The 27,001-nt window shown below is 37.4% G+C and overlaps 2 protein-coding genes across 6 annotated transcripts; both read left to right on the plus strand.

The window, feature by feature from the left end:
- Positions 1-1,073: 1,073 nt before the first annotated feature.
- LOC127376942 (uncharacterized) lies at positions 1,074-19,769 on the plus strand. 2 transcript variants are annotated; one of them, XM_051424427.1, is made up of 5 exons: positions 1,074-1,464; positions 17,660-18,004; positions 18,408-18,551; positions 18,750-18,848; positions 19,345-19,769. In XM_051424427.1, exons 1-5 carry the CDS (start codon positions 1,425-1,427, stop codon positions 19,386-19,388), a joined length of 672 nt encoding a protein of 223 aa, XP_051280387.1. In that variant the 5' UTR covers positions 1,074-1,424; the 3' UTR covers positions 19,389-19,769. The 2 variants fall into 2 exon arrangements, with proteins under 2 accessions (XP_051280387.1, XP_051280386.1); XM_051424426.1 differs by lacking the exon at positions 1,074-1,464 and adding an exon at positions 16,121-16,240 and having other exon boundaries at positions 19,345-19,768.
- Positions 8,215-25,357, plus strand: LOC127376932 (uncharacterized). Of its 4 annotated transcripts, none has more exons than XM_051424390.1 (7): positions 8,215-8,314; positions 10,416-10,766; positions 11,797-11,934; positions 12,527-12,625; positions 12,908-12,939; positions 13,029-13,119; positions 20,443-20,722. In XM_051424390.1, the coding sequence occupies exons 1-6, from the start codon at positions 8,275-8,277 to the stop codon at positions 13,116-13,118; spliced, it is 750 nt and encodes a 249-aa protein (XP_051280350.1). In that variant the 5' UTR covers positions 8,215-8,274; the 3' UTR covers position 13,119; positions 20,443-20,722. The 4 variants fall into 4 exon arrangements, with proteins under 4 accessions (XP_051280350.1, XP_051280349.1, XP_051280347.1 ...); XM_051424389.1 differs by lacking the exons at positions 11,797-11,934; positions 12,527-12,625; positions 12,908-12,939; positions 13,029-13,119; positions 20,443-20,722 and adding exons at positions 22,512-22,709; positions 22,981-23,079; positions 23,562-23,593; positions 23,684-23,762; positions 24,760-25,357 and having other exon boundaries at positions 8,231-8,314; XM_051424387.1 differs by lacking the exons at positions 8,215-8,314; positions 10,416-10,766; positions 11,797-11,934; ... (2 more) ...; positions 13,029-13,119; positions 20,443-20,722 and adding exons at positions 21,030-21,140; positions 21,977-22,327; positions 22,512-22,709; ... (2 more) ...; positions 23,684-23,762; positions 24,760-25,357.
- The last annotated feature ends 1,644 nt before the right edge of the window (positions 25,358-27,001 follow it).

The raw sequence follows: 27,001 nt of genomic DNA on the forward strand, positions 1-27,001 counted from the left end.
GGACCACAGGAAGGGCAGTTATTGTAACGGACTGTTAACATGCATGTAAAAAATAAAGCTTCCAGTTGTTATTCAGACTAAAACAGTCAGTGAGTGATAACCTTTGACCTCTGTTTGTTTTCTTCCAGACTTTCAGTAAACTCACCTACTCTGAGCTCCAACAGTGCAGCTGCCTGGTTCAACAGCGCCCCCTGTGGTGATGCAGATAATGTGGTCCACTCTCTGGTTTATGTTAGATGAAGGTGAAAAGCATTTGAGCACCTCCCAGTGGTTGGTTGGTCATTTGTGATCACATGGATAGGGTCATAGTTGAGAGCAGCCATTTGTGTGGAGGTTTGCACAGTAAGGAGCTCCAGAACTTTCTCCGTTTAACCCTTCGTTGCCTGTTGAGCCACAGAGAAACTTTGTGTGTACGTTTATATTACTGAATGAGAAATGATGCGTATTTTGTTATTATTATTTTATATTTTCATACATTTATATGAGCTTAGTGTTTATATATATATATTATTCATCTTGTATAAACACAGAGCTCTAACTCATTTCTCTGCTACTTTTATTTTCAGTTGAACTAAACTGTAAGATTGGTTTATCAGAATGTGTAACTGTTACACTGCAACTCTGCACAACCCTGCTGATCCACTGAATAGGTTTCATTTTTTATTTTTGACTTCAAATGTAAACAAGCAAAATGTAATTATACCACTATAAATGTTATGTAATATCTTTCAGTTTTAGTGTTTGTAGGCCTAATAAGGTCTTTTCTGAAATATATGTGGGGAACTCGTTCTCTGAAGCACTGTTTTTACTGATTGTAGCTTTGCTTCATCTCAAAACAAAAATAAAAAAGTCCTGAGCATTATAGCACAGTGGTGGTTACATTTTTGTAATGATATAAAGTCAACTTTAAGAAAATAAGTCAATCAAAGAAACTGGAATTATATATGTAGTTAGATTTAATTCATGAGATTGAGTGACTCCAAATTTTTTGGAGGATTAAGTTATATGAACTTACTCCATTTATTAAGATGTGTCATTAGGTTTTACAGTGTACTAATACACAAACACTATTCTTTTTTTTTTTAAGAAGAAGATTGTTGAAGTAGTTTTGAGATGAAAAGAGACTCGATAACTGACAAAAATGACAAAGAATTTTCTATTTAGTGTAGACACACTGTAGAGATAGAATTTAGTTTTTAGACAAACATATGGCATTAATGCCACTTTGGGTTCAACCAAGCCCAGTTTTAATGTAAAATGCATTCATGCACTGGCAGGTAATTGACCCTGAAGTGGAGAAAAAAATGTGGAGGAGAGTTCAGTGTTGTTTGGAGGAGGGACTCCATCATTTAGAGAAGTGAGGAGTTCCTGGTTTTCCAGTGAAGACAGAAGAGAGGAAGCGATAAAGCATCAGAGCCTCCAACATGAAAGTCTGTCACACTTTGATCTGCTTCTTCTTCCTCTGTGAGTACACTCTCCTTCTGTTTCTATCATTCTCTCTCTTTATTTTATCAGTTTTCTGTAGTTTTTTATAGTTGGTCAGTTAGCTTTGTGTAGCATGTTAAAAAATGGACTCTGTTGTGTCACATCTCATCTCAGTCTTGCTTGATTGTTCTCTGTGTCTCACACACCGTTGGTTTCTGTGGTTGAACACGATGTTCAGAGTCACTTTAAAATGTACAGGTACTAGTTATCTCCTCAAAATCTTAGCCTGCCAATCTGCAACCAACTATTGTTCTTCTGTACATGTTTTATAGTTTAATTGTTACTGCTGACTGTTGCAGTCTCATAGAAGTAGCAGAAAGATTATTTCTTACATAGTAATATAGAAACCTCCAAGTTGCACTAAAATACATCTTAGCAACTTTTTCAGAACTGTGCAGAGTAAATGCCTCTTCCTTTAGTTAACTTGCAGTTTGCTAAACCACTTTGGTCAACCTTCTTAGAGCAAAAGAGAGAAAACAATTAACCTTTATTATTTGATTTCAACCAGCTCCAGAGGAAGAACTGCAGCAGTGAACCACAGTTAGAAACCTTGCTGACAAACTGAGAGCTGTGAACGTGTTAAGCAACACACAAAAAAACTAATTTATCATGCAGAGAGACATTCAAAAGTAATTTTCTCATGAGAAATGGGAAGTTGCGCAAACAAACACAAAGAAAAAAAAGTAACACGTACAAAAATAAAAATTCACTTTCTAACTTTTTCAGGATATTTGAACTGCATTTTGTGTCTTTCTCAGGTGTTCGTTTTATCAGTTGTTCACAAATGCAAATGTTTAGGTAAATAATTAAATAAATTCAGCCGCATTAATTTGAAAATGGGGATCAATTAGTAACAATAAGAGAATCTGCTGTGTGGAGACGTTACACAGCTACCTAGCTACATCCATGACAAACAGAGACAGAAAAAAGTTCTAAGGAATGGTGAGATGAGGGACACACAGCTGTACAGGTTGTAAGTGGACTTGCACAAACAACACGTCTTAAATGGTATGATTCTTTTTTAGTGAATAGTTTTGTTTGATGTTAAAGAATAAGGTTAACTGCTCTCAGCAACAGCTTGTGTGATTGGTTCAGACAAAACCAACAGCTGAGTTCCTCCCAAACAGAAATCAGCTAACCTGAACACAATGTCAGACTGAGTGACTGAAGGGAAACCAAACTATTCAGTGGGACCATCATTTTTGCTCTTTTATAAACATTAATCCCAGTTAAAGTCAATCTTTGTTGGCTGAATGTGCATTGAATCAAATTGCTGTTTGACTGTTTGAACTGAGCAGCTCTCAGTGTGACTCTGTGGATCTGTTCATTATGATCAGACTGCAGGATCGTACAGGGAGATAGTAACTATTGATTGTTCATCTTTCCAACAGCAATGCGGGATGGAAACACTGGTCTCATTGATGCACAAACCTTCATCCGTACAGGAAGTGAAGGAGGAAACATCATAGTTAGGTGCTCCTTTTCATTCCCTGGAAGCAGGAAGATCTTCTGTAAGAGAGAATGTGAAGGAAAAGACATTCTCATTGAAACAGATGAGAGCAGAGCTCAGAGTGGCAGATACAGCATTGAATATGAAGAAGAAACTTTGGTTTTTGCAGTTCTGAATGTGGGCATCAAAAACCTGACTAAGTCTGACTCGGGGCGGTACAGATGTATGTTGGGCAGACATTTTCTTCCAGATTTAACCGAGGACTTTGAGCTCAGAGTTGAAGATGGTGAGTTTCTACTGAGAGTCATGAAATGAAGTGTTCACTGACAGCTGCTGATGTTTCTAATAACCCAACATGTTTAGTCTAACAATTATATTTGGAGCTGCATATTTCCATCATTGTGAACACTGATAAATGCTCCTTTAAAAGCAACAGTTCATCTGTAAAATATCTGAAATATGTTTCACAGCTCCAACCGCTTCAAAACCAAACTGGAAAACCACCACCAAAGCACCTTTTACACCATCAGTCCCATCAGCCTCCACACCGACAACAACACAGAGTTTAAGCTCCAGTTCAGGAAGCTCCACACCTTCATCATCCTCCCCTGAAACCACCAACCAGTCAAACAGTTTGTTCTTGATTTTTCCGTACACAATCTCCCAGTTAAGTGAACCACACTGTAGAGTTGCATTATGGCTGCTTGCAGTAAATGTGAAATGTTTTTTAACTCATTAAAACTTGCCTTCTTCCAACTTTCCTTTAACATCATGAATCAAAGTTATTCCAGATTTTCAAAACTGGTAAACAACAATAAACCAATCACAGCTTGAGTTGTCCTCTCAGTGCTGAGTGACAATACAAACCAACCAATAGTGTGCCATGTATCTGTGAAGCAGCTAACAGGTTTAACGTATCAAATAGATTAAAATATCCATTTATAACAAACTGAACAGCTGCATCAATCTCATTTATGCTTCTATTTGTGTTTGTTTACTTGGTGATGTTTTATTCTGCAGCGTAAAATCTGTACATGCATGTGTGTGTTTATGCATGTATGTAGAACATAAACATTATACAACTTAAGTTTATTGTTGGTTGAGAGATCTTTTACATGAATGGACTCTCAGGTCCCACATGTACCTGAGAGTCCAGGTATGCAGACTCCCAGATATTTCATAATGAACCAGAAAGTGGAAACCAAACCTGTTCTACAACCACAGGTGTGCAGCTGTATGTGCGTCTGACTGTGGTCGTCATGATCATCGTATTATCAGCGTCTGTGCTGATATTGTGCAGGAAGAGGGCCAGTGAACCCAAAGGTGAGACTGCAGGAAACAGAACAAACACAACTGAACGTCTAAAACTCACAAAAAACAAACAAACAATACATTTTACCTGTCAAACCACCTTTGTCACGTGAAATAAATATACTCACATATTTTCTTCACACTCAAAGAAGTTAGCCTATGTTTAACACAATTCATGTGCAATTTGACCTTACCTTGGAAAGAGAAAGTTTATTTACAAGGAAAAATTATATTTTCCCCCAAGTTACATGTTTTATGAGCCTGGATCAAGTTCTCTAACAGAAATGAATGCACACAAGTTAAGTAGTAAAGTGCAGTGGACCTAATCTTCTGAAGTGCATGTTTTTCAGAACCTGCTGTGGAGTATGTTAATGTCACCGAGGTGAGTTTGAGTAAATTTGGGCCCATGAGCGTTATTAGTGTTTGTGAAACCAGCTGATTTTAATACAAAGCCCTGTTCTCTTCCTGCAGGCCAGGATCAGAGAGGAGGACAGACAGAGCAGATCTCCTCCTGAAGAAATGTCTACAGTTTACATTCACTGCAGCCAGTTCTCAGAGTAAGGTGAGTTGAAACTGTGGTAGGGGTTTAAAGGTCCAGGAAAAACCAAACAGGTTGTTTTTCAGTTGGTTACAATCTGCAATCTCACCACTAGATGACACTAAATCCTACACACTGCTCATTTAACTTTGGGTTTAGAACAGTGTCTTTAGACTTCACCCACTATAATAGGTTGAGAAGATAACAACGTACAGCAGAGGGATGATTTACAGTGGCAGTATAGAGGGAAGACTGTGGATATGTTTTAAAAATGGTAACGTGCTTTCTGTTTAAGAAACTGAAACAAGGTCAGTTTGTGATCAAATCTCCAGCTACAAGATTCTGTGAGTTTAAGGAGGAAGTCCTCGGACTGAATGTTTCATTGCAAAGAGAGAGAGAAAGGTTGTGTACTGAGATACAGGGTTCAATATCAAATAAAGAATGTGTAGATAAAAGCCTGTTTACAGTTCACATGAAGCAGCACACATGCTGAAATGATGCTTATGTGACCAAACAGGTGAGTAAACTCAACAACCAGCTGACTGCAGCTGAGGGGCTTCCTGTCCTGGGACCACAGGAAGGGCAGTTATTGTAACTGACTGTTAACATGAATGTTTGAGCTGAAATATAGAACCATAAAATATGAATAACCCACACTGAAACATCAGCCTGTAGTTGTTTAAACAGCCTGCACTACAGTTGTGTGGAAGTGCATTAAGTTGCAGTACCACCAGTGGCCACTAGAGGCCGGCTGCAACAACCTCTGGTTCTATAATAAACTTCACACTGGAAATAAAAGAGAACCATGAAACTGTGAAAATTAACTTCACACACAACTGACAGTGTTCAATACTGGATTTAAGATGCTGATAGAAATACTTTATTCTTTTAAAATTCTGATAATCTGCTGACATTGTTTTGTTTTTTACTTAAAAAAAATAAAGCTTCCAGTTGTTATTCAGACTAAAACAGTCAGTGAGTGATAACCTTTGACCTCTGTTTGTTTTCTTCCAGACTTTCAGTAAACTCACCTACTCTGAGCTCCAACAGTGCAGCTGCCTGGTTCAACAGCGCCCCCTGTGGTGATGCAGATAATGTGGTCCACTCTCTGGTTTATGTTAGATGAAGGTGAAAAGCATTTGAGCACCTCCCAGTGGTTGGCTGGTCATTTGTGATCACATGGATAGGGTCATAGTTGAGAGCAGCCATTTGTGTGGAGGTTTGCACAGTAAGGAGCTCCAGAACTTTCTCCGTTTAATCCTTCGCTGCCTGTTGAGCCACAGAGAAGCTTTGTGTGTACGTTTATATTACTGAATGAGAAATGATGCGTATTTTGTTATTATTATTTTATATTTTCATACATTTATATGAGCTTAGTGTTTAAATATATATTATTCATCTTGTATAAACACAGAGCTCTAACTCATTTCTCTGCTACTTTTATTTTCAGTTGTACTAAACTGTAAGATTGGTTTATCAGAATGTGTAACTGTTACACTGCAACTCTGCACAACCCTGCTGATCCACTGAATAGGTTTCATTTTTTATTTTTTGAGTTCAAATGTAAACAAGCAAAATGTAATTATTCCACTATAAATGTTATGTAATATCTTTCAGTTTTAGTGTTTGTTGGCCTAATAAGGTCTTTCCTGAAATATATGTGGGGAACTCGTTCCCTGAAGTACTGTTTTTACTGATTGTAGCTTTGCTTCAGTGTTGCTTCAGTGTTTGTAGGCGTAATAAGGTATTTTTTTTATTGATTAAGTCTTTATTTCTGTAATAAACTGTATGTTGGGAACTTGTTCTCTGAATCATGTTTGTGTGAAAGTGCACCTTTAGGTGTGACGCCCAATTTCCTTATAATAAATCCTCTTTTGCCACATGTAGCGCAGCCATTAGTCTAACTGACGCAGATCTTCAAGTAAACTGCTCTCAACTTTACTTCCCAGCTGACCATTTGACCCTTTCAGTGCCTCATTTCTGTAGTGATTTGCAGAAAAGCTGTGATAGAAAAAGTAAAATGTAGTGTTGAAACAGGAAGTTTGGTCTTTATAAAGTGTGGATGAATGTCTATGAGGAAGACGACCATGTTTGAAGTTTCTGGGATAATTTTTTTTTTTTTTTTTTAACCCTTCTCCTTCAAGATCACAGATACAAATCAAATCCGCCATTTTTGTAGGAAGCGGTAGGTTGTTTGCGGTGGTGGCTGGTGACAAGTTTTCTAGGTGGGGCTTTGCCATATACAGTCAGTTTCAGTAACCATCCTATTACAATGTAACACAAACTGCAGGATACCCGAGCACTGAGACATAGTAATAATTTAATGCCAATATTAAAAAATGAAGGCATTCTGAAACAAAAACATAAACTTTCCATTTGCATTTGAAACTGAACTTGTAAACAGTTGACTCTTTTTTACACATACCATCTGTTCTTGACTGTTACTCCAGTGCCCCCTTGTGGCAGCAGCACACAGCTGAGGACATCCTCCTTGACTGCCATTGCCAATATTTTTTTTTTTTTCCCCCTTTTTTTTTTTTTTTTTTTTTCTCTTCTCTTTTTTTTTTTTTTCCTCTTTTTTTTTTTTTTTTTTTTTTTTTTTTTTTCGACAGCTGAGGACCACCTAAGGGTTTTTTTTTTTGTTTTTTTTTTATGTAAGAGTGCTAGATAAGTGCTATTGAATTGGTATACAAAAAATATTATTAAATAAATAGACAATGCAAGAGGCACACCATCAGCAGAGTGAAAAGTTAACTTTATACAATAAAATCAAATTATAATTACAAACAGCTGGTTAGTTATCGATGGAAGCTTCTAGCCTGCAGTGATGTGATGCAGTTTATTTGCCTCCTTCTTTTAAAAAGCCTGTTTTGATCTGTTATCAGTCTGAATGCAGAAATTGCTTCAGGGAGTCTACTGGACCATTTCTCACCGCTCCAGTTGTAACGCTTAAAAATATGTTGAATTTAATAGATCAACCTCTTTTGATGCTGTATGTTACAGAAATTATCTGTTTTCTTGAGTATAAAATAAAAATGTTTTTTCCCAAAAAAAAAAAAAAAAAAATTTTTGTTAAATTTTCTAAATTTGTTATTCATTTTTATTCCCCTGAAGCACATTTTTTTTTTTTTTGGGAAAAAGGAAAAAAAGGGAAATTTTTTCATTTTTTTTAAAAAAAAATACATTTATAGAACTCAGTAATGGACAAAATGACTTCAGATAGAGAGTTCTAGCAGTGTAGACTTACTATACTGATTTATGTTACTATTATATGACTTTAAAGCTACGTTAAGTTACAATGAAGCAGCGCGTTAATTTCAAATCATACATAGAGTTTAAAATAATTGGATCTGCAGAGGACAAAAGACTAATAAAGAGTAGAGTTCAGTGCTGTTTGGAGGAGGGACTCCATCATTTAGAGAAGTGAGGAGTTCCTGGTTTACCAGTGAAGACGGAAGAGAGGCAGCGATAAACCATCAGAGCCTCCAACATGAAAGTCTGTCACACGTTGATCTGCTTCTTCTTCCTCTGTGAGTACACTCTCCTTCTGTCTCTATCATTCTCTCTCTTTATTATGTCATCTTTCTTTTTTTCTTTTAGTTGGTCAGTTAGCTTTGTGTAGCGTGTGTTTAACAGTGGACTTATTATCTGTCTCTGTTCAACATGTCGTTGTTTTCTGTGGTTAACCATGATATTCAGTCAGTTTCATATAGTTCAATAGAAGTTCCTCCTTTGGTTGTAGCCCGACAATCTGTGGTTGTTAGACTGTTGCAGGAAAACTATAAAATGTCTTATTCAGTAAAAGAGAGACCTGCAACATTTTCAGAACTGTGCAGAGTCAATGCGACTTACTTGGCTTTGTTTACCTTCTTAAAGCTTCTTAAACATACAAAACAATTCTTTTTTATTATATTATTTCAACCGGCTGCAGAGGAAGAGCTGCAGCAGTGAACCACAGTTAGAAACCCTGCTGACAAACTGAGAGCTGTGAACGTGTTAAGGAACAAACCCAAAACCTCATTTCACACACAGAGACATTCAAAAGTTATTTCCTCACGAGAAATGAGAAGTTGAGCAAACAAACACAAAGAACGTAAGAACGAAGAAAGAAAGAAAGACATAACACACATATATAAACAAATATGAACTTCGTTGCTTTTTCAAGATCTTTTAAATGCATCTTACATTTTTCTCAGATGCTTTGTTTAGGTGTTCAACAAATGAAAATGGTTGAGTAAAAAAAATTGTAAATTCTGCCGCATTGATTTGCAAAACTGGGATGAATTTAAAAACAATCTATTAAAACAGTTAGTAACAATAAGAGAATCTGCTGTGTGGAGACGTTACACAGCTACCTAGCTACATCCATGACAAACAGAGACAGAAAAAAGCTCAAATGAATGGTGAGATGAGGGACACACAGCTGTACAGGTTGTAAGTGGACTTGCACAAACAACAAGTCTTAAATGGTATGATTCTTTTTTGTTTGATGTTAAAGAATAAGGTTAACTGCTCTCAGCAACAGCTTGTGTGATTGGTTCAGACAAAACCAACAGCTGAGTTCCTCCCAAACAGAAATCAGCTAACCTGAACACAATGTCAGACTGAGTGACTGAAGGGAAACCAAACTATTGCATCCAACAATATTATTTCGCAGCACATAGAATGGAAAACCCCAAAAACAAAATAGAGCTCTTTTATAAAAATAAATTAAAAAAATAAATAAAACAAAGTTCAAATAAAAGTGCTCTTTTCTTCTGTATCAGAAGAATAAAGTTCAGTTCTGTGTTTGGTGTGTGTGTGTATATCTATCAGTTCCTCCTACTACCCGGGTAGATTTTGTGGTGAACGGTCTTATCTGTGTCAGAGTGCAATGAGTAGAAGTCTGCGGTCCTCGGAGTGGATCCCGTTCTCCGTCCCTGTCGATCGCCTGGCTCGCCACTGAACCGAAAGGTTCAGAATTCGTGCTGATCAATCCCTGATCCGGCAGAAAATAAAACCAATCTACACACACGGTGCAGAAAGCACATTCCATTAATACCATATTCATATTGACTCTCTACTTCTCCTACTCTGATTCTCTGAATATTTATCATCAAATTCAGTACATACACAGTTTAAATCATTGTAAATGATAGTGTACACACTTATAGTAGTTATTTTAACACAACTATTCATTATGAACTCATATTTTTAACAATAGACTTAATCGTCTTTTTAAACAATGTTAATATTTTTAAACAGCTTTTTAAATGAATATTTATCTTTTAACTTCCTTTTAAACCATAAATGAATTTTATTAATTCACTATTTTTAAATCATCATGAGTTATTAAATAACCACAATGCGATAAATCACATTATGTACACAAACAGTACAATAGAACAGCATTTTACAGTTTATCATCATATTCCATCTCTACTTCATTCAACATAGTGGTGGCCCAGTAGCTTGGCCGGCTACACCATTAGCATCCATACTGCCCACGTGGCAGGCTACCTGAGCTAGCATAGCGGAGCTAACCGCGATTAGCATTAGCTCTCAGTGTGACTCTGTGGATCTGTTCATTATGATCAGACTGCAGGATCGTACAGGGAGATAGTAACTATTGATTGTTCATCTTTCCAACAGCACTGTGGGATGGAAACATTCGTCTAATCAATGCAGAAATCCTCGTCCGTACAGGAAGTGAAGGAGGAAACGTCAGAGTTGGATGCTCCTTCTCTTTCCCTGGAAGCAGGAAGATCTTCTGTAAGAGAGAATGTGAAGGAAAAGACATTCTCATTGAAACAGATGAGAACAGAGCTCAGAGTGGCAGATACAGCATTGAGTATGAAGAAGGACATTTTCCAGAATATCCTACACTTCTGTATGTGAGCATCACAAAGCTGACTAAGTCTGACTCGGGGCGGTACAGATGTTGGTTGGACAGAACTTTGTCACCAGATTCAACCGAGGACTTTGAGCTCAGAGTTGAAGATGGTGAGTTTCTACTGAGAGTCATGAAATGAAGTGTTCACTGACAGCTGCTGATGTTTCTAATAACCCAACATGTTTAGTCTAACAATTATATTTGGAGCTGCATATTTCCATCATTGTAGCATCCCCGGCTGAATGACGGTCTACTCTTTAACTGATGGTCCACAATGTATTTATTGATGAGCAAACACTGTAGCTCCCTTTACCCTTGAACAAACACACCGTAAGAGCTACAGATAGAAACAAAAGTGAAACATTAATCTTCTTTAATGTTCTGAAGACAAACAATACTTACTTATGAGCTTAATTAAATAACTAATTGAAAATCATGTCCCTTTAACTTCTTATAGAAAATCAATCACAATATTCAAATCATGAAATATCACCTTTTAACACCTTTTTAAACTTAGTGACAATAAATACATTAAATACATTTAACATACAATAAGTTTTTAAACTGTACTAGCAAACAAACTCCATCATGATAACGGCTCCCTCAGACAATGAGCTTATATAGTATTAGCTTAAAACTCTCCCAAAATATGACTTCACATTAAACACTATATTTAACAAAGCCATAACTAACCTTGTGCCCTTATCAGCTGGTGCTAGGTAAACAAAACCTTTATCATTTCGACATTAGGCTGGCGCGCTTCGTCATGCTGCCACACTTGAGGAGCGACCGTACACCTTTTTCCAGCAAGACTCCCTTCAAACTAAAAGCTCCGACCTCACTATCAAAATAATAGGCCAGATAATAGCTTAACTTAACAATAACTCTTATTGGATTAATACAAATCAGAAATAGCTACTTCCTGAAATATGCTGGGCCGTATTAAAGGTCATTTACAATCATTGTGAACACTGATAAATGCTCCTTTAAAAGCAACAGTTCATCTGTAAAATATCTGATCAACTCAAACTGTCACACAAATGGACACACTGCAGTTGATTTGAATATTGTTGCCACAGAGTTCTTTGTATCTGTACAATCAGTATCTGATTGTTTCATTGTGTTTTTCATGTTTCACAGCTCCAACCACTTCAAAACCAAACTGGAAAATCACCACCAAAGCACCTTTTACACCATCAGTGTCTCAGAGTTTAAGCTCCAGTTCTGGAAGCTCCACACCTTCATCATCCTCCCCTGAAACCACCAACCAGTCAAACAGTTTGTTCTTGATTTTTCCGTACACAATCTCCCAGTTAACTGAACCACACTGTAGAGTTGCATTATGGCTGCTTGCAGTAAATGTGAAATGTTTTTTAACTCATTAAAACTTGCCTTCTTCCAACTTTCCTTTAACATCATGAATCAAAGTTATTCCAGATTTTCAAAACTGGTAAACAACAAAAAACCAATCACAGCTTGAGTTGTCCTCTCAGAGCTGAGTGACAATACAAACCAACCAATAGTGTGCCATGTATCTGTGAAGCAGCTAACAGGTTTAACGTATCAAATAGATTAAAATATCCATTTATAACAAACTGAACAGCTGCATCAATCTCATTTATGCTTCTATTTGTGTTTGTTTACTTGGTGATGTTTTATTCTGCAGCGTAAAATCTGTACATGCATGTGTGTGTTTATGCATGTATGTAGAACATAAACATTATACAACTTAAGTTTATTGTTGGTTGAGAGATCTTTTACATGAATGGACTCTCAGGTCCCACATGTACCTGAGAGTCCAGGTATGCAGACTCCCAGATATTTCATAATGAACCAGAAAGTGGAAACCAAACCTGTTCTACAACCACAGGTGTGCAGCTGTATGTGCGTCTGACTGTGGTCGTCATGATCATCGTATTATCAGCGTCTGTGCTGATATTCTGCAGGAAGAGGGCCAGTGAACCCAAAGGTGAGACTGCAGGAAACAGAACAAACACAACTGAATGTCACGTGAAATAAATATACTCACATATTTTCTTCACACTCAAAGAAGTTAGCCTATGTTTAACACAATTCATGTGCAATTTGACCTTACCTTGGAAAGAGAAAGTTTATTTACAAGGAAAAATTATATTTTCCCCCAAGTTACATGTTTTATGAGCCTGGATCAAGTTCTCTAACAGAAATGAATGCATACAAGTTAAGTAGTAAAGTGCAGTGGACCTAATCTTCTGAAGTGCATGTTTTTCAGAACCTGCTGTGGAGTATGTTAATGTCACCGAGGTGAGTTTGAGTAAATTTGGGCCCATGAGCGTTATTAGTGTTTGTGAAACCAGCTGATTTTAATACAAAGCCCTGTTCTCTTCCTGCAGGCCAGGATCAGAGAGGAGGACAGACAGAGCAGATCTCCTCCTGAAGAAATGTCTACAGTTTACATTCACTGCAGCCAGTTCTCAGAATAAGGTGAGTTAAAAACTGTGGTAGGGGTTTAAAGGTCCAGGAAAAACCAAACAGGTTGTTTTTCAGTTGGTTACAATCTGCAATCTCATCACTAGATGACACTAAATCCTACACACTGCTCATTTAACTTTGGGTTTAGACAACAGTGTCTTTAGACTTCACCCACTATAATAAGTTGAGTAGATAACAACGTACAGCAGAGGGATGATTTACAGTGGCAGTATAGAGGGAAGACTGTGGATATGTTTTAAAAATGGTAACGTGCTTTCTGTTTAAGAAACTGAAACAAGGTCAGTTTGTGATCAAATCTCCAGCTACAAGATTCTGTGAGTTTAAGGAGGAAGTCCTCGGACTGAATGTTTCGTTGCAAAGAGAGAGAGAAAGGTTGTGTACTGAGATACAGGGTTCAATATCAAATAAAGAATGTGTAGATAAAAGCCTGTTTACAGTTTAAATGAAGCAGCACACATGCTGAAATGATGCTTATGTGACCAAACAGGTGAGTAAACTCAACAACCAGCTGACTGATGCTGAGGGGCTTCCTGTCTTGGGACCACAGGAAGGGCAGTTATTGTAACTGACTGTTAACATGAATGTTTGAGCTGAAATATAGAACCATAAAATATGAATAACCCACACTGAAACATCAGACTGTAGTTGTTTAAACAGCCTGCACTACAGTTGTGTGGAAGTGCATTGAGTTGCAGTACCACCAGTGGCCACTAGAGGCCGGCTGCAACAACCTCTGGTTCTATGATAAACTTCACACTGGAAATAAAAGAGAACCATGAAACTGTGAAAATTAACTTCACACACAACTGACAGTGTTCAATACTGGATTTAAGATGCTGATAGAAATACTTTATTCTTTTAAAATTATGATAACCTGCTGACATTGTTTTGTTTTTTACTTTAAAAAAATAAAGCTTCCAGTTGTTATTCAGACTAAAACAGTCAGTGAGTGATAACCTTTGACCTCTGTTTGTTTTCTTCCAGACTTTCAGTAAACTCACCTACTCTGAGCTCCAACAGTGCAGCTGCCTGGTTCAACAGCGCCCCCTGTGGTGATGCAGATAATGTGGTCCACTCTCTGGTTTATGTTAGATGAAGGTGAAAAGCATTTGAGCACCTCCCAGTGGTTGGTTGGTCATTTATGATCACATGGATAGGGTCATAGTTGAGAGCAGCCATTTGTGTGGAGGTTTGCACAGTAAGGAGCTCCAGAACTTTCTCCGTTTAATCCTTCGCTGCCTGTTGAGCCACAGAGAAACTTTGTGTGTACGTTTATATTACTGAATGAGAAATGATGCGTATTTTGTTATTATTATTTTATATTTTCGTAAATTTATATGAGCTTAGTGATTAAATATATATTATTCATCTTGTATAAACACAGAGCTCTAACTCATTTCTCTGCTACTTTTATTTTCAGTTGAACTAAACTGTAAGATTGGTTTATCAGAATGTGTAACTGTTACACTGCAACTCTGCACAACCCTGCTGATCCACTGAATAGGTTTCATTTTTTATTTTTGACTTCAAATGTAAACAAGCAAAATTTATTAATTCCACTATAAATGTTATGTAATTTCTTTAACTTCAGTGTTTGTAGGCGTAATAAGCTATTTTTTTTTAATCAATTGAGTCTTTATTTCTGTAATATACTGTATGTGGGGAACTTGTTCTCTGAAGTTCTGTTTTTCCTGATTTTAGTTTTGCTTCATCTCAGGAAAAAGTCTGCAGTGATTGAATCAAGTTTGTATGAAAGTGGTGTGGCGCCCAATTTCCTTATAATAAATCCTTTTTTGCCACATGTAGCGCAGCCATCATTCTAACTGACGCAGATCTTCAAGTAAACTGCTCTCAACTTTACTTCCCAGCTGACCATTTGACCCTTTCAGTGCCTCATTTCTGTAGTGATTTGCAGAAAAGCTGTAATAGAAAAAGTAAAATGTAGTGTTGAAACAGGAAGTTTGGTCTTTATAAAGTGTGGATGAATGTCTATGAGGAAGATGACCATGTTTGAAGTTTCTGGGATAATTTTTTCTTTTTTTTCAATCCCTTTTCCTTCAAGATCACAGATATAAATCAAATCCGCCTTTTTTGTAGGAAGCGGTAGGTTGTTTGCGGTGGTGGCTGGTGACAAGTGTTCTAGGTGGGGCTTTGCCATATACAGTCAGTTTCAGTAACCATCCTATTACAATGTAACACAAACTGCAGGATACCCGAGCACTGAGACATAGTAATAATTTAATGCCAATATTAAAAAATGAAGGCATTCTGAAACAAAAACTTAAACTTTCCATTTGCATTTGAAACTGAACTTGTAAACAGTTGACTCTTTTTTACACATACCATCTGTTCTTGACTGTTACTCCAGTGCCCCCTTGTGGCAGCAGCACACAGCTGAGGACATGAAGAATGCAGATAAATAGACAATGCAAGAGGCACACCATCAGCAGAGTGAAAAGTTAACTTTATACTATAATATCAAATTATAATTACAAACAGCTGGTTAGTTATCGATGGAAGCTTCTAGCCTGCAGTGATGTGATGCAGTTTATTTGCCTCCTTTTAAAAAGCCTGTTTTGATCTGTTATCAGTCTGAATGCAGAAATTGCTTCAGGGAGTCTACTGGACCATTTCTCACCGCTCCAGTTGTAACGCTTTAAAAATATGTTGAATTTAATAGATCAACCTCTTTTGATGCTGTATGTTACACAAATGATCTGTTTTCTTGAGTATAAAATAAAAATGTTTTTTTTTCCCCAATACATTTATAGAACTCAGTAATGGACAAAATGTCTTCAGATAGAGATTTCTAGTAGTGTAGATGTACTATACTGATTTATGTTACTATAATATGACTTTAAAGCTACGTTAAGTTACAATGAAGCAGCATGTTAATGTAAAATCATACATAACGTTTAAAATTGGATCTGCAGAGGACAAAAGACTAATAAAGAGTAGAGAAGAGTTCAGTGCTGTTTGGAGGAGGGACTCCATCATTTAGAGAAGTGAGGAGTTCCTGGTTTACCAGTGAAGACGGAAGAGAGGCAGCGATAAACCATCAGAGCCTCCAACATGAAAGTCTGTCACACTTTGATCTGCTTCTTCTTCCTCTGTGAGTACACTCTCCTTCTGTCTCTATCATTCTCTCTCTTTATTTTATCAGTTTTCTGTAATTTTTTTATAGTTGGTCAGTTAGCTTTGTGTAGCATGTTAAAAAATGGACTCTGTTGTGTCACATCTCATCTCAGTCTTGCTTGATTGTTCTCTGTCTCTGTCTCACACATCGTTGGTTTCTGTGGTTGAACACGATGTTCAGAGTCACTTTAAAATGTACAGGTACTAGTTATCTCCTCAAAATCTTAGCCTGCCAATCTGCAACCAACTATTGTTCTTCTGTACATGTTTTATAGTTTAATTGTTACTGCTGACTGTTGCAGTCTCATAGAAGTAGCAGAAAGATTATTTCTTACATAGTAATATAGAAACCTCCAAGTTGCACTAAAATACATCTTAGCAACTTTTTCAGAACTGTGCAGAGTCAATGCCTCTTCCTTTAGTTAACTTGCAGTTTGCTAAACCACTTTGGTCAACCTTCTTAGAGCAAAAGAGAGAAAACAATTAACCTTTATTATTTGATTTCAACCAGCTCCAGAGGAAGAACTGCAGCAGTGAACCACAGTTAGAAACCTTGCTGACAAACTGAGAGCTGTGAATGTGTTAAGCAACACACAAAAAAACTAATTTAACATGCAGAGAGACATTCAAAAGTAATTTTCTCATGAGAAATGGGAAGTTGCGCTAAACAAACACAAAGAAAAAAAAAGTAACACGTACACAAATAACAATTCACTTTCTAACTTTTTCAGGATATTTGAACTGCATTTTGTGTCTTTCTCAGGTGTTCTTTTTTATCAGTTGTTCACAAATGCAAATGTTTAGGTAAATAATTAAATAAATTCAGCCGCATTAATTTGAAAATGGGGATCAATTAGTAACAATAAGAGAATCTGCTGTGTGGAGACGTTACTAACTACCTAGCTACATCCATGACAAACAGAGACAGAAAAAAGCTCTAAGGAATGGTGAGATGAGGGACACACAGCTGTACAGGTTGTAAGTGGACTTGCACAAACAACACGTCTTAAATGGTATGATTCTTTTTTAGTGAATAGTTTTGTTTGATGTTAAAGAATAAGGTTAACTGCTCTCAGCAACAGCTTGTGTGATTGGTTCAGACAAAACCAACAGCTGAGTTCCTCCCAAACAGAAATCAGCTAACCTGAACACAATGTCAGACTGAGTGACTGAAGGGAAACCAAACTATTCAGTGGGATCATCATTTTTGCTCTTTTATAAACATTAATCCCAGTTAAAGTCAATCTTTGTTGGCTGAATGTGCATTGAATCAAATTGCTGTTTGACTGTTTGAACTGAGCAGCTCTCAGTGTGACTCTGTGGATCTGTTCATTATGATCAGACTGCAGGATCGTACAGGGAGATAGTAACTATTGATTGTTCATCTTTCCAACAGCACTGCGGGATGGAAACATTCGTCTAATCAATGCAGAAATCCTCGTCCATACAGGAAGTGAAGGAGGAAACTTCACAGTTAAATGCTCCTTCTCTTCGTCTGGAAGAAGGAAGATCTTCTGTAAGAGAAAATGTAAAGGAAAAGACATTCTCATTGAAACAAATGAGGACAGAGCTCAGAGTGGCAGATACAGCATTGAATATAAAGAAAGAACTGATGGATCTGCACTTCTGTATGTGAGCATCACAAACCTGACTAAGTCTGACTCGGGGCGGTACAGATGTTGGTTGGACATAAAATGGTCACGAGATTTAACCGAGGACTTTGAGCTCAGAGTTAAAGATGGTGAGTTTCTACTGAGAGTCATGAAATGAAGTGTTCACTGACAGCTGCTGATGTTTCTAATAACCCAACATGTTTAGTCTAACAATTATATTTGGAGCTGCATATTTCCATCATTGTGAACACTGATAAATGCTCCTTTAAAAGCAACAGTTCATCTGTAAAATATCTGATCAACTCAAACTGTCACACAAATGGACACACTGCAGTTGATTTGAATATTGTTGCAGCAAACACATTGATGACCTCCTGCATTTAGCTGTATGATTAAATTTGTGTTATTTCAATGAAATGTTACCACAGAGTTCTTTGTATCTGTACAATCAGTATCTGATTGTTTCATTGTGTTTTTCATGTTTCACATCTCCAACCACTTCAAAACCAAACTGGAAAACCACCACCAAAGCACATTTTACACCATCAGTCCCATCAGCCTCCACACCGACAACAACGCAGAGTTTAAACTCCAGTTCAGGAAGCTCCACACCTTCATCATCCTCCCCTGAAACCCCCATACTGTCTGAACAGCAACAGAGAGCTGCAGGTCCAGGTACATTTACAGCATTCAAAAGGCTCCTAGTTATCTGAAACAAACTGCAATAAATGTGAAATGTTTTTTTACTCATAAATGTCGACTTCCTTCAACTTTACGGACTGACTGAGCGGCCTCCAGTTGTGCAGACTCCCAGATACATTAATGAACCAGGAAGTGTAAAAGTAACTTGTTCTCCTGCTCAAACATTCCCAGGTGTGCAACTGTATGTACGTCTGACTGTGGTCATCACGATCATTGTATTATCAGCAGCTGCACTGATATTCTGCAGGAAGAGGGCCAGTGAACCAAAAGGTGAGGATGAAGGAAACCGAACAAACACAACTGAACATGTAAAACATTTCTGACAAAAAACACATTTTATGTATCAAACCAGTTCCCTTTTACTGCTAATAATGTTTATCACAGATCAGGACTGCCTTATGCATGCAAGCGGTGTTTTATAAAAGTAGTAGTATTTTCATCCACAAAATGAGCCAGCACTTTCTTGTGTGTAAAAACTAGTTTTTAATTTGTCATCGGTCCATTTTGCCTAATCTTTACAGTTCCTCAGATTCGGTGAAAACACCAACAGAGATATTTAGTTTCTGTTAGTTACTGGAACGTTGTGATAGAAATGGGCTTTATGTTTCTCTGTGACTAATCCAGATGTTTTAACAGTGGACCTAATCTTCTGAACTTCACGTTTTTCAGAATCTCCTGTGGAGTATGTTAATGTCATTGAATGTTTTAAATGTTTGGTTTGTGTTAAAATCAGTTGGTTTCACAAAGCCCTGTTCTCTTCCTGCAGGCCAGGATCAGAGAGGAGGACAGACAGAGCAGATCTCCTCCTGAAGAAATGTCTACAGTTTACATTCACTGCAGCCAGTTCTCAGAGTAAGGTGAGTTCAAACTGTGGTAGGGGTTTAAAGGTCCAGGACAAACCAAACAGGTTGTTTCAGTTGGTTACAATCTGCAATCTCACCACTAGATGACACTAAATCCTACACACTGCTCATTTAACTTTGGGTTTAGACAACAGTGTCTTTAGACTTCACCCACTATAATAAGTTGAGTAGATAAGAACGTACAGCAGAGGGATGATTTACAGTGGCAATATAGAGAGACTGTGGACATGTTTTATAAATGTGGTCTCACAAGTACTTTACGTCAGTATGTTTCTGAGTAACGTGCAGTCTGTTTAAGAAACGGGAACACGGCCAGTTTGTGATCATATCTCAAGCTACAAGATTCTGTGGGTTTGAGGAGGAAGTCCTCGGACTGAATGTTTCATTGCAAAGAGAGAGGGAAAGGTTGTGTACTGAGATACAGGGTTCAATATCAAATAAAAAATGAGTAGATAAAAGCCTGTTTACAGTTCACATGAAGCAGAACACATGCTGAAACGATGCTTATGTGACCAAACAGGTGAGTAAACTCAACAACCAGCTGACTGCAGCTGAGGGGCTTCCTGTCCTGGGACTACAGGAAGGGCAGTTATTGTAACTGACTGTTAACATGCATGTTTGAGCTGAAATATAGAACCATAAAATATGAATAACCCACACTGAAACATCAGCCTGTAGTTGTTTAAACAGCCTGCACTACAGTTGTGTGGAAGTGCATTGAGTTGCAGTACCACCAGTGGCCACTAGAGGCCGGCTGCAACAACCTCTGGTTCTATAATAAACTTCACACTGGAAATAAAAGAGAACCATGAAACTGTGAAAATTAACTTCACACACAACTGACAGTGTTCAATACTGGATTTAAGATGCTGATAGAAATATTTTATTCTTTTAAAATTCTGATAATCTGCTGACATTGTTTTTGTTTTTTACTTAAAAAAAATAAAGCTTCCAGTTGTTATTCAGACTAAAACAGTCAGTGAGTGTTTGTTTTCTTCCAGACTTCCAGTAAACTCACCTACTCTGAGCTCCAACAGTGCAGCTGCCTGGTTCAACAGCGCCCCCTGTGGTGATGCAGATAATGTTATGTGGCTAAATTCTCAGGATTTAACATTTGAAATAAATTGCTTCAGGGATTGTACTGGACTCTTTCTCACAACTTCAGTTCTTCTGTAAAGACAAAAGATCTTGACTTTTAATTGTTCACCCTCTCGTGTTACTTCATGTTACAAAAATGATCTCTTTTCTTCAGTACATAATAAAATGTTTTTCACACATTCATTCATTCGCTTTTTTTCTACTAAAGCAAAAACTCTCCTGTTGTAAAAAAACAAAAGAAAGAACTCTTTGAATAAGTTGGGCTTTATTGAAACAGCAGATTTATTTACTTGTTTTTAAGAAAGAAAGACATTTATATAACTCAATAATGGACTAAATGGACAGTGAGAGGGGGTTTCTGTCCGTGTGGACACACTGTAGTCATGCAGTTTGTTTACAATTTGTTTTTGACTCTGCTGTGGAACAAAGAATCAGAAAGAGGAAAGGAAAGTTGAGTTTGTGGTTTCGGAGGAGGGACTCCATGATTTAGAGAAATGAGAAGTTCCTAATTTTTCAGTGAAGACAGAAGAGATGCAGCGTGAACCCATCAGAGCCTCCAACATGAAAGTCTGTCACACTTTGATCTGCGTCGTCTTCCTCTGTGAGTACACTCTCCTTCTGTTTCTATCATTCTTTCTCTTTATTATGTGATTTGTCTTTGGTTTTCCTAGTTGGTCAGTTAGCTTTACGCAGCATGTGTTTAACTGTTTTCACAGAGGACTGTCCAACATGATGTTTGTTTCTGTGGTTAAACTTGATGTCCAGTATGAATTAAGTTAAAATGTACTAATACTAAGTGATCTCAAAATGTGAAGACGGGGTTAGGGTTAACCCGATTGTTCTGCTGTACTTGTTTTACAGCTTAATTATTGCTTTTTGTTGTATTTAGACTGTTGCAGTCTCATAAGTTGAGCAAAGGGATTACATTATACAGAGTAATAGAGAAAGCTTAGAATCGGCCATCCCCTGTGGGTGCTGAGCCCTGGAGCACCCACGGAATCGGCATGCATGGCCATGCAACCCAGTAGTACGGTACCCTTGGTGATTCTGGGTTGGGCCGTGAATATATTAAGCAATACAACCAAAATGTTTTCACAAAGTCATTTTCACATGAGAGATGGGAATTTGACCAAACCAACACACACACACACACACACACACACACACACACACACACACACACACACACACACACACACACACACACACACACACACACAAAAAACCCCCATAAAAACTCACTTTCTAGCCTTTTCAGTATCTTTTAACTGGATCTCACATATGGTTTGTTCAGTTGTTCCCAAATGCAAATACTTCAGTAAACAATGACTTTGAACTGAGCAGCTCTCAGTGTGACTCTGTGGATCTGTTCATTATTATCAAACTGCAAGATCTTACAGGAAGATAGTAACTATTGATTGTTCATCTTCCCAACAGCACTGTGGGATGGAAACACTGCCTGCCTCCATAGTGACACCTCCGTCTATACAAGAACTGAAGGAGAAAACATCAGAGCTTCGTGTCACTTTGATTTCTCTTTGTCTGGAAAACATAAGATCTTCTGTAAGGGAGAATGTGAAGAAAAAGACATTCTCATTGAAACATATGAGGACAGAGCTCAGAGAGGCAGATACAGCATCCAATATAAACACTTAGATCCTCAACCATCTATTATCTCTATGGATGTGAGCATCTCAAACCTGACTAAGTCTGACTCAGGGTGGTACAGATGTAAGGTGGACAGATCTACAGATTCTTACGATGACTTTGAGCTCAGAGTTGAAGATGGTGAGTTTCTACTGAGAGTCATGAAATGAAGTGTTCACTGACAGCTGCTGATGTTTCTAATAACCCAACATGTTTAGTCTAACAATTATATTTGGAGCTGCATATTTCCATCATTGTGAACACTGATAAATGCTCCTTTAAAAGCAACAGTTCATCTGTAAAATATCTGAAATGTATTTCACAGCTCCAACCGCTTCAAAACCAAAGTGGAAAACCACCACCAAAGCACCTTTTACACCATCAGTCCCATCAGCCTCCAAACCGACAACAACACAGAGTTTAAGCTCCAGTTCAGGAAGCTCCACACCTTCATCATCCTTGCCTGAAACCCCCATACTGTCTGAACAGCGACAGTCAGCTCAAGCTCCAGGTCAAGGTCCAGGTACATTTACAGCATTCAAATAGTGTGTTCTTCCATTTTCCACAGCTCAGAAACATGTAAGTCTCCTAGTTAACTGAATCACACTATAGAGTTAAATGGCGTCAGTGTCAGTGGTCTCTAGGCTCCCACATATTATGCAACCTATGTTTACTGCTTACTACTTTTACTTTTACTACTGTTTTTATGAGATTTCAGTTATGCAGACTCCCAGATACATTTCATGAACCAAAACATTTAAAACAAACGTATTCTGCCGCTCAAACAACCACAGGTGTGCTGCAGTATGTGAGTCTGACTGTGGTCGTCATGATCATCGTATTATCAGCGGCTGTGCTGATATTCTGCAGGAAGAGGGCCAGTGAAGCCAAAGGTGAGACTGCAGGAAACAGAATTCTCAAACTTACCATTTTCATCTCTTCTGACCTGTCGAAGCAGCTTTCTCTCATTGCTTCTAATGTTTATCATTGATCAGGAGTGCCCTTCCAGCACAGGCATATTATAGATGTAGTAAAATAGATGTTTAAGCTTTGGTTCCTTGTTGCAATTGTAGTGCCAGATAAAAGAACTCAAAACAACAGTTAGTGATTACTAGTGCTAGCAGGCTATCTAAGCAATCTACAGTAGCAAGATGAACATGAAACCAGATGGTATCTGTTCCTATGAGGAACTAAATAAAGGTTTCAGTGTCATCTTCATTCATTTATTTCATCCAAAATCAGAGTCACACGACAGAACACCAACAGGGATGTTTAGTTACTGGAACGTTCTGATAGAAATGGGCTGTATGTGTCTCTTTGACTAAGCCAGATGTTTTAACAGTGGACCTGATCTTCTGAACCGCATGTTTTTCAGAACCTACTGTGGAGTATGTTCATTTCAACGAGGTGAGTTTCAGTAAATTTGAGCCAATGTTATTAGTGTTTGTGAAACCAGCTGATCTGAACACAAACCAAACTCCTGTTCTCTCCCTGCAGGAGGAGGACAGACAGAGCACATCTCCTCCTGAAGAAATATCTACAGTTTACACTCACAGCAGCCAGTTCTCAGGAGAACGTGAGTAAAAACATCTTATATAAAATGAATAATAATATATAATGTATAATCAACTGAAAATAAGAATTGTTATGTTTTTGTTACCTTAGAATGAGCCTTTTATATCTACAGAGGGCACCACTATGTTTCTACAGTAGCCCAGAATGGACAAAAACAAATGTTGACGTAAAATCAAATTTTTATTCGGTACTGACTTTATTGTACAGCAGAGGAAATGTTTGTGCAGTGGCAGTATAGAGAGAAGTGTGTGGACATGTTCTCAAAAAAGAATTTGACGTCAGTCTGTGTTTCTGAGTAACTCGCTGTTTAAGAAACAGGAACCATGCCACTTTGTGATCATAGGTCAAGCTTAAAGCTTTCGTTGTTTTGAGGAGGAAGTCTTCGGACTTTATGTTTCATATTTTTTATGAAACCCAGGTTACAGTTCACATGAAGCAGATCACATCCTGAAATGAAGACACTCAGAAACCAGCTGTTTGTAGCTGAGGGGCTTCACACAAAACAGACAACGTGTCTAACACTGGTTGGTCATTAAACAACAAACCTGCCAAAGTATACAGAATCCCTGCTGATATTAGAGCTGCAATGATTAGTCAAATAATTGATGAGTTGTCAAAAATTAAGTAATTGCCAACTATTTGGATTATCGATTCATCCTTTTTTGTAATTTTTTAAGAGAGAAAAGTCTAAATCCTCTGACTTCAGCTTCTCAAATGTGAATATTTTCTGTTTTCTTTAGTTTACTTTACTTTGACAGTAAACTGAATATCTTTGGGTTGTGGACAAAACAGTGAGTTAGCTGCAGTGCTAGCTGATATCTAAAACTAGTTACATAGGTTGGTATAAGAATAGCACCTTTCAGGACTTTGGAGATTATGGACATATGAAAATGAAGAAACTGAATTTATTTACAAGATAAAATAAAAGCTTCCAGTAGCTATTACAACTAAAACAGTCAGTACGTGATAACCTTTGACCTCTGTTTGTTTTCTTCCAGACTTCCAGAAAGTTCCCCTACTCTGAGGTGCAGCAGCTCAACGGCGCCCCCTGTGGTGATGCAGATCATTTTGTCTCCTCTCTGATTTCTGTTTCATGCTGAATGTACCTGTTGGCTATTGGTCCTTTTCTGATCACATGGGTAGGGTCATAGCTGAGAGCAGCCATTTGTCTGGAGGTTACACAGTAGGAACTCCAGAGCTTTAATCCTTCGCTGCCATGGAGAAGCTTTGTATGTAAGTTTATATTACATGTTTCATCTACATGAATGAAGATCAATGCATATTTTGTTGTTTTATTTCCTATTTGTGGAGATTTAGAGATACTTAAACGCTTTTTTTGCCAGATTTTGTGCAGCCATCTGTCAAGCAAGTACATTTCTGCACCCTTTATTTACATTAAGAACATTTTCTTGGGTATTTACTCTCAGTTTCACAGTTTCTAGAAAAGCATTGTAAGAAAGTAAGTTGACAAAGACAAACAAGTAAACTACTGTCAAATGTTCTTCCATGTCTGACCATTTAACCCATTCAGTGGCTAATTCCTGCAGTGATTTGCAGATATGCAGTAATAAAAAAAAGTAAACTGTTGAAAGAGAAGTGATTCCTTGTTTGTTTTTTTTGGTGTCCTTTTTCTCTTCAAGGCCACAGATACAAACACAATCCAAGTGTTGTTCAGTATAATGTAGGTACATTTTTGTACAAAGTGTTAGGTAGTTTGTTATCGATGGAAGCTTCTAGCCTGCAGTGATGTGGTGCAGTTTATTTGCCTCCTTCTTTTAAAAATGTTTTGATCTGTTATCAGTCTGAATGCTCGCTGAGGCTTCAACACTTGTAATGTTCTCGGATTGCTTCAGGGAGTCTACTGGACCATTTCTCACCGCTCCAGTTGTAACGGATAAAAAGATGTTGACTTTAATACATTTCCCTCTTTTGATGCTTTATGTAACACAAATTATCTGTTTTCTTGAGGATAAAATAAAAATGAATGTGTGGTGTTCAGACACAATTTTCTAGAATCAATTGTTATTCATTCATCCTACTGCAGCACAAACACTCCTTAAAATAGAGTTTTGAAAACAAGTTTATTTATATTGGTAACAGGTTAAAATGGCAGATTTTTACACTTGATTTAATAAAGAATACATTTATAGAACTCAATAATGGTAAAAATGACTTCAGATAGAGATTTCTAGACTCTGCACAGGACAAAAGACAAGATAGTAGTAGAGATGAGTTCAGTGCTGTTTGGAGGAGGGACTTTAGAGAAGTGAGGAGTTCCTGGTTTGTCAGTGAAGATGGAAGAGAGGCAGCGATAAACCATCAGAGCCTCCAACATGAAAGTCTGTCACACTTTGATCTGCTTGTTCTTCCTCTGTGAGTACACTCATTCTGTATTTATCATGTTTAACAATGGACTGTTGCATCTCATCTCAGTCTTGCTTGATTGTTATCTGTCTCTGTCTCACACATCGTTGGTTTCTGTGGTTGAACACGATGTTCAGTCACTTTAAAATGTACAGGTACTAGTCAATGCCTCTTCCTTTAGTCAACATGCAATTTGTTAAACCACTTTGTGTACTTAGAGCTAAAGACAAAAAAAAACAATAAACCTTTATTATTTGATTTCAACCAGTTCCAGAGGAAGAACTGCAAAATTCAAATACATCCAAAAACTGATTTTTAACATACCGAGAAGTCATTTTCACAAAGAAATAAACAAAAATAGAAATTCACTTTCTAGCTTTCCCAAGCAGAAATGAGCTGACCAGGCTGAATGGCTGAAGGGAAATTAGAAAGATTCAGTGTAATAATCTTTTGTCTTTTTTTTGGTTACAAATAGGGATGGGCATTCGATTAAATTGTCTTAGTCGATCGTCTGGAGAATTAACGATCGATTTCCGATTAATCATTAATATTTTTATATTAAAATTCACTATTTATATGCTATATTCAACATGCCTCATTGAGATCTTTATTACAAGATGAACAACTCTTGTGGCAGTTAAACCGGATCCAATGGTTACACTTGATATGCGCTACTGTTCTCTAAAGAAGTGGAGCCTGCAGCTAGAAGCCGGTGCTCATAAACACAACTGACCCTCGTTTTTTCCCATAATAACAATAATAATAATAATAATAATAATAATAATAATAATAATAATAATATAAAAATATATAATACTTAGTTCGGACAGGTTTTGCCAAATGTAACTCAAAACTATCAAAAAAGGCACGGAGTCG

Source organism: Dicentrarchus labrax, unplaced genomic scaffold (genome assembly GCF_905237075.1).
Source record: "Dicentrarchus labrax unplaced genomic scaffold, dlabrax2021, whole genome shotgun sequence".
In the NCBI taxonomy this organism is placed as follows: domain Eukaryota; kingdom Metazoa; phylum Chordata; class Actinopteri; family Moronidae; genus Dicentrarchus; species Dicentrarchus labrax.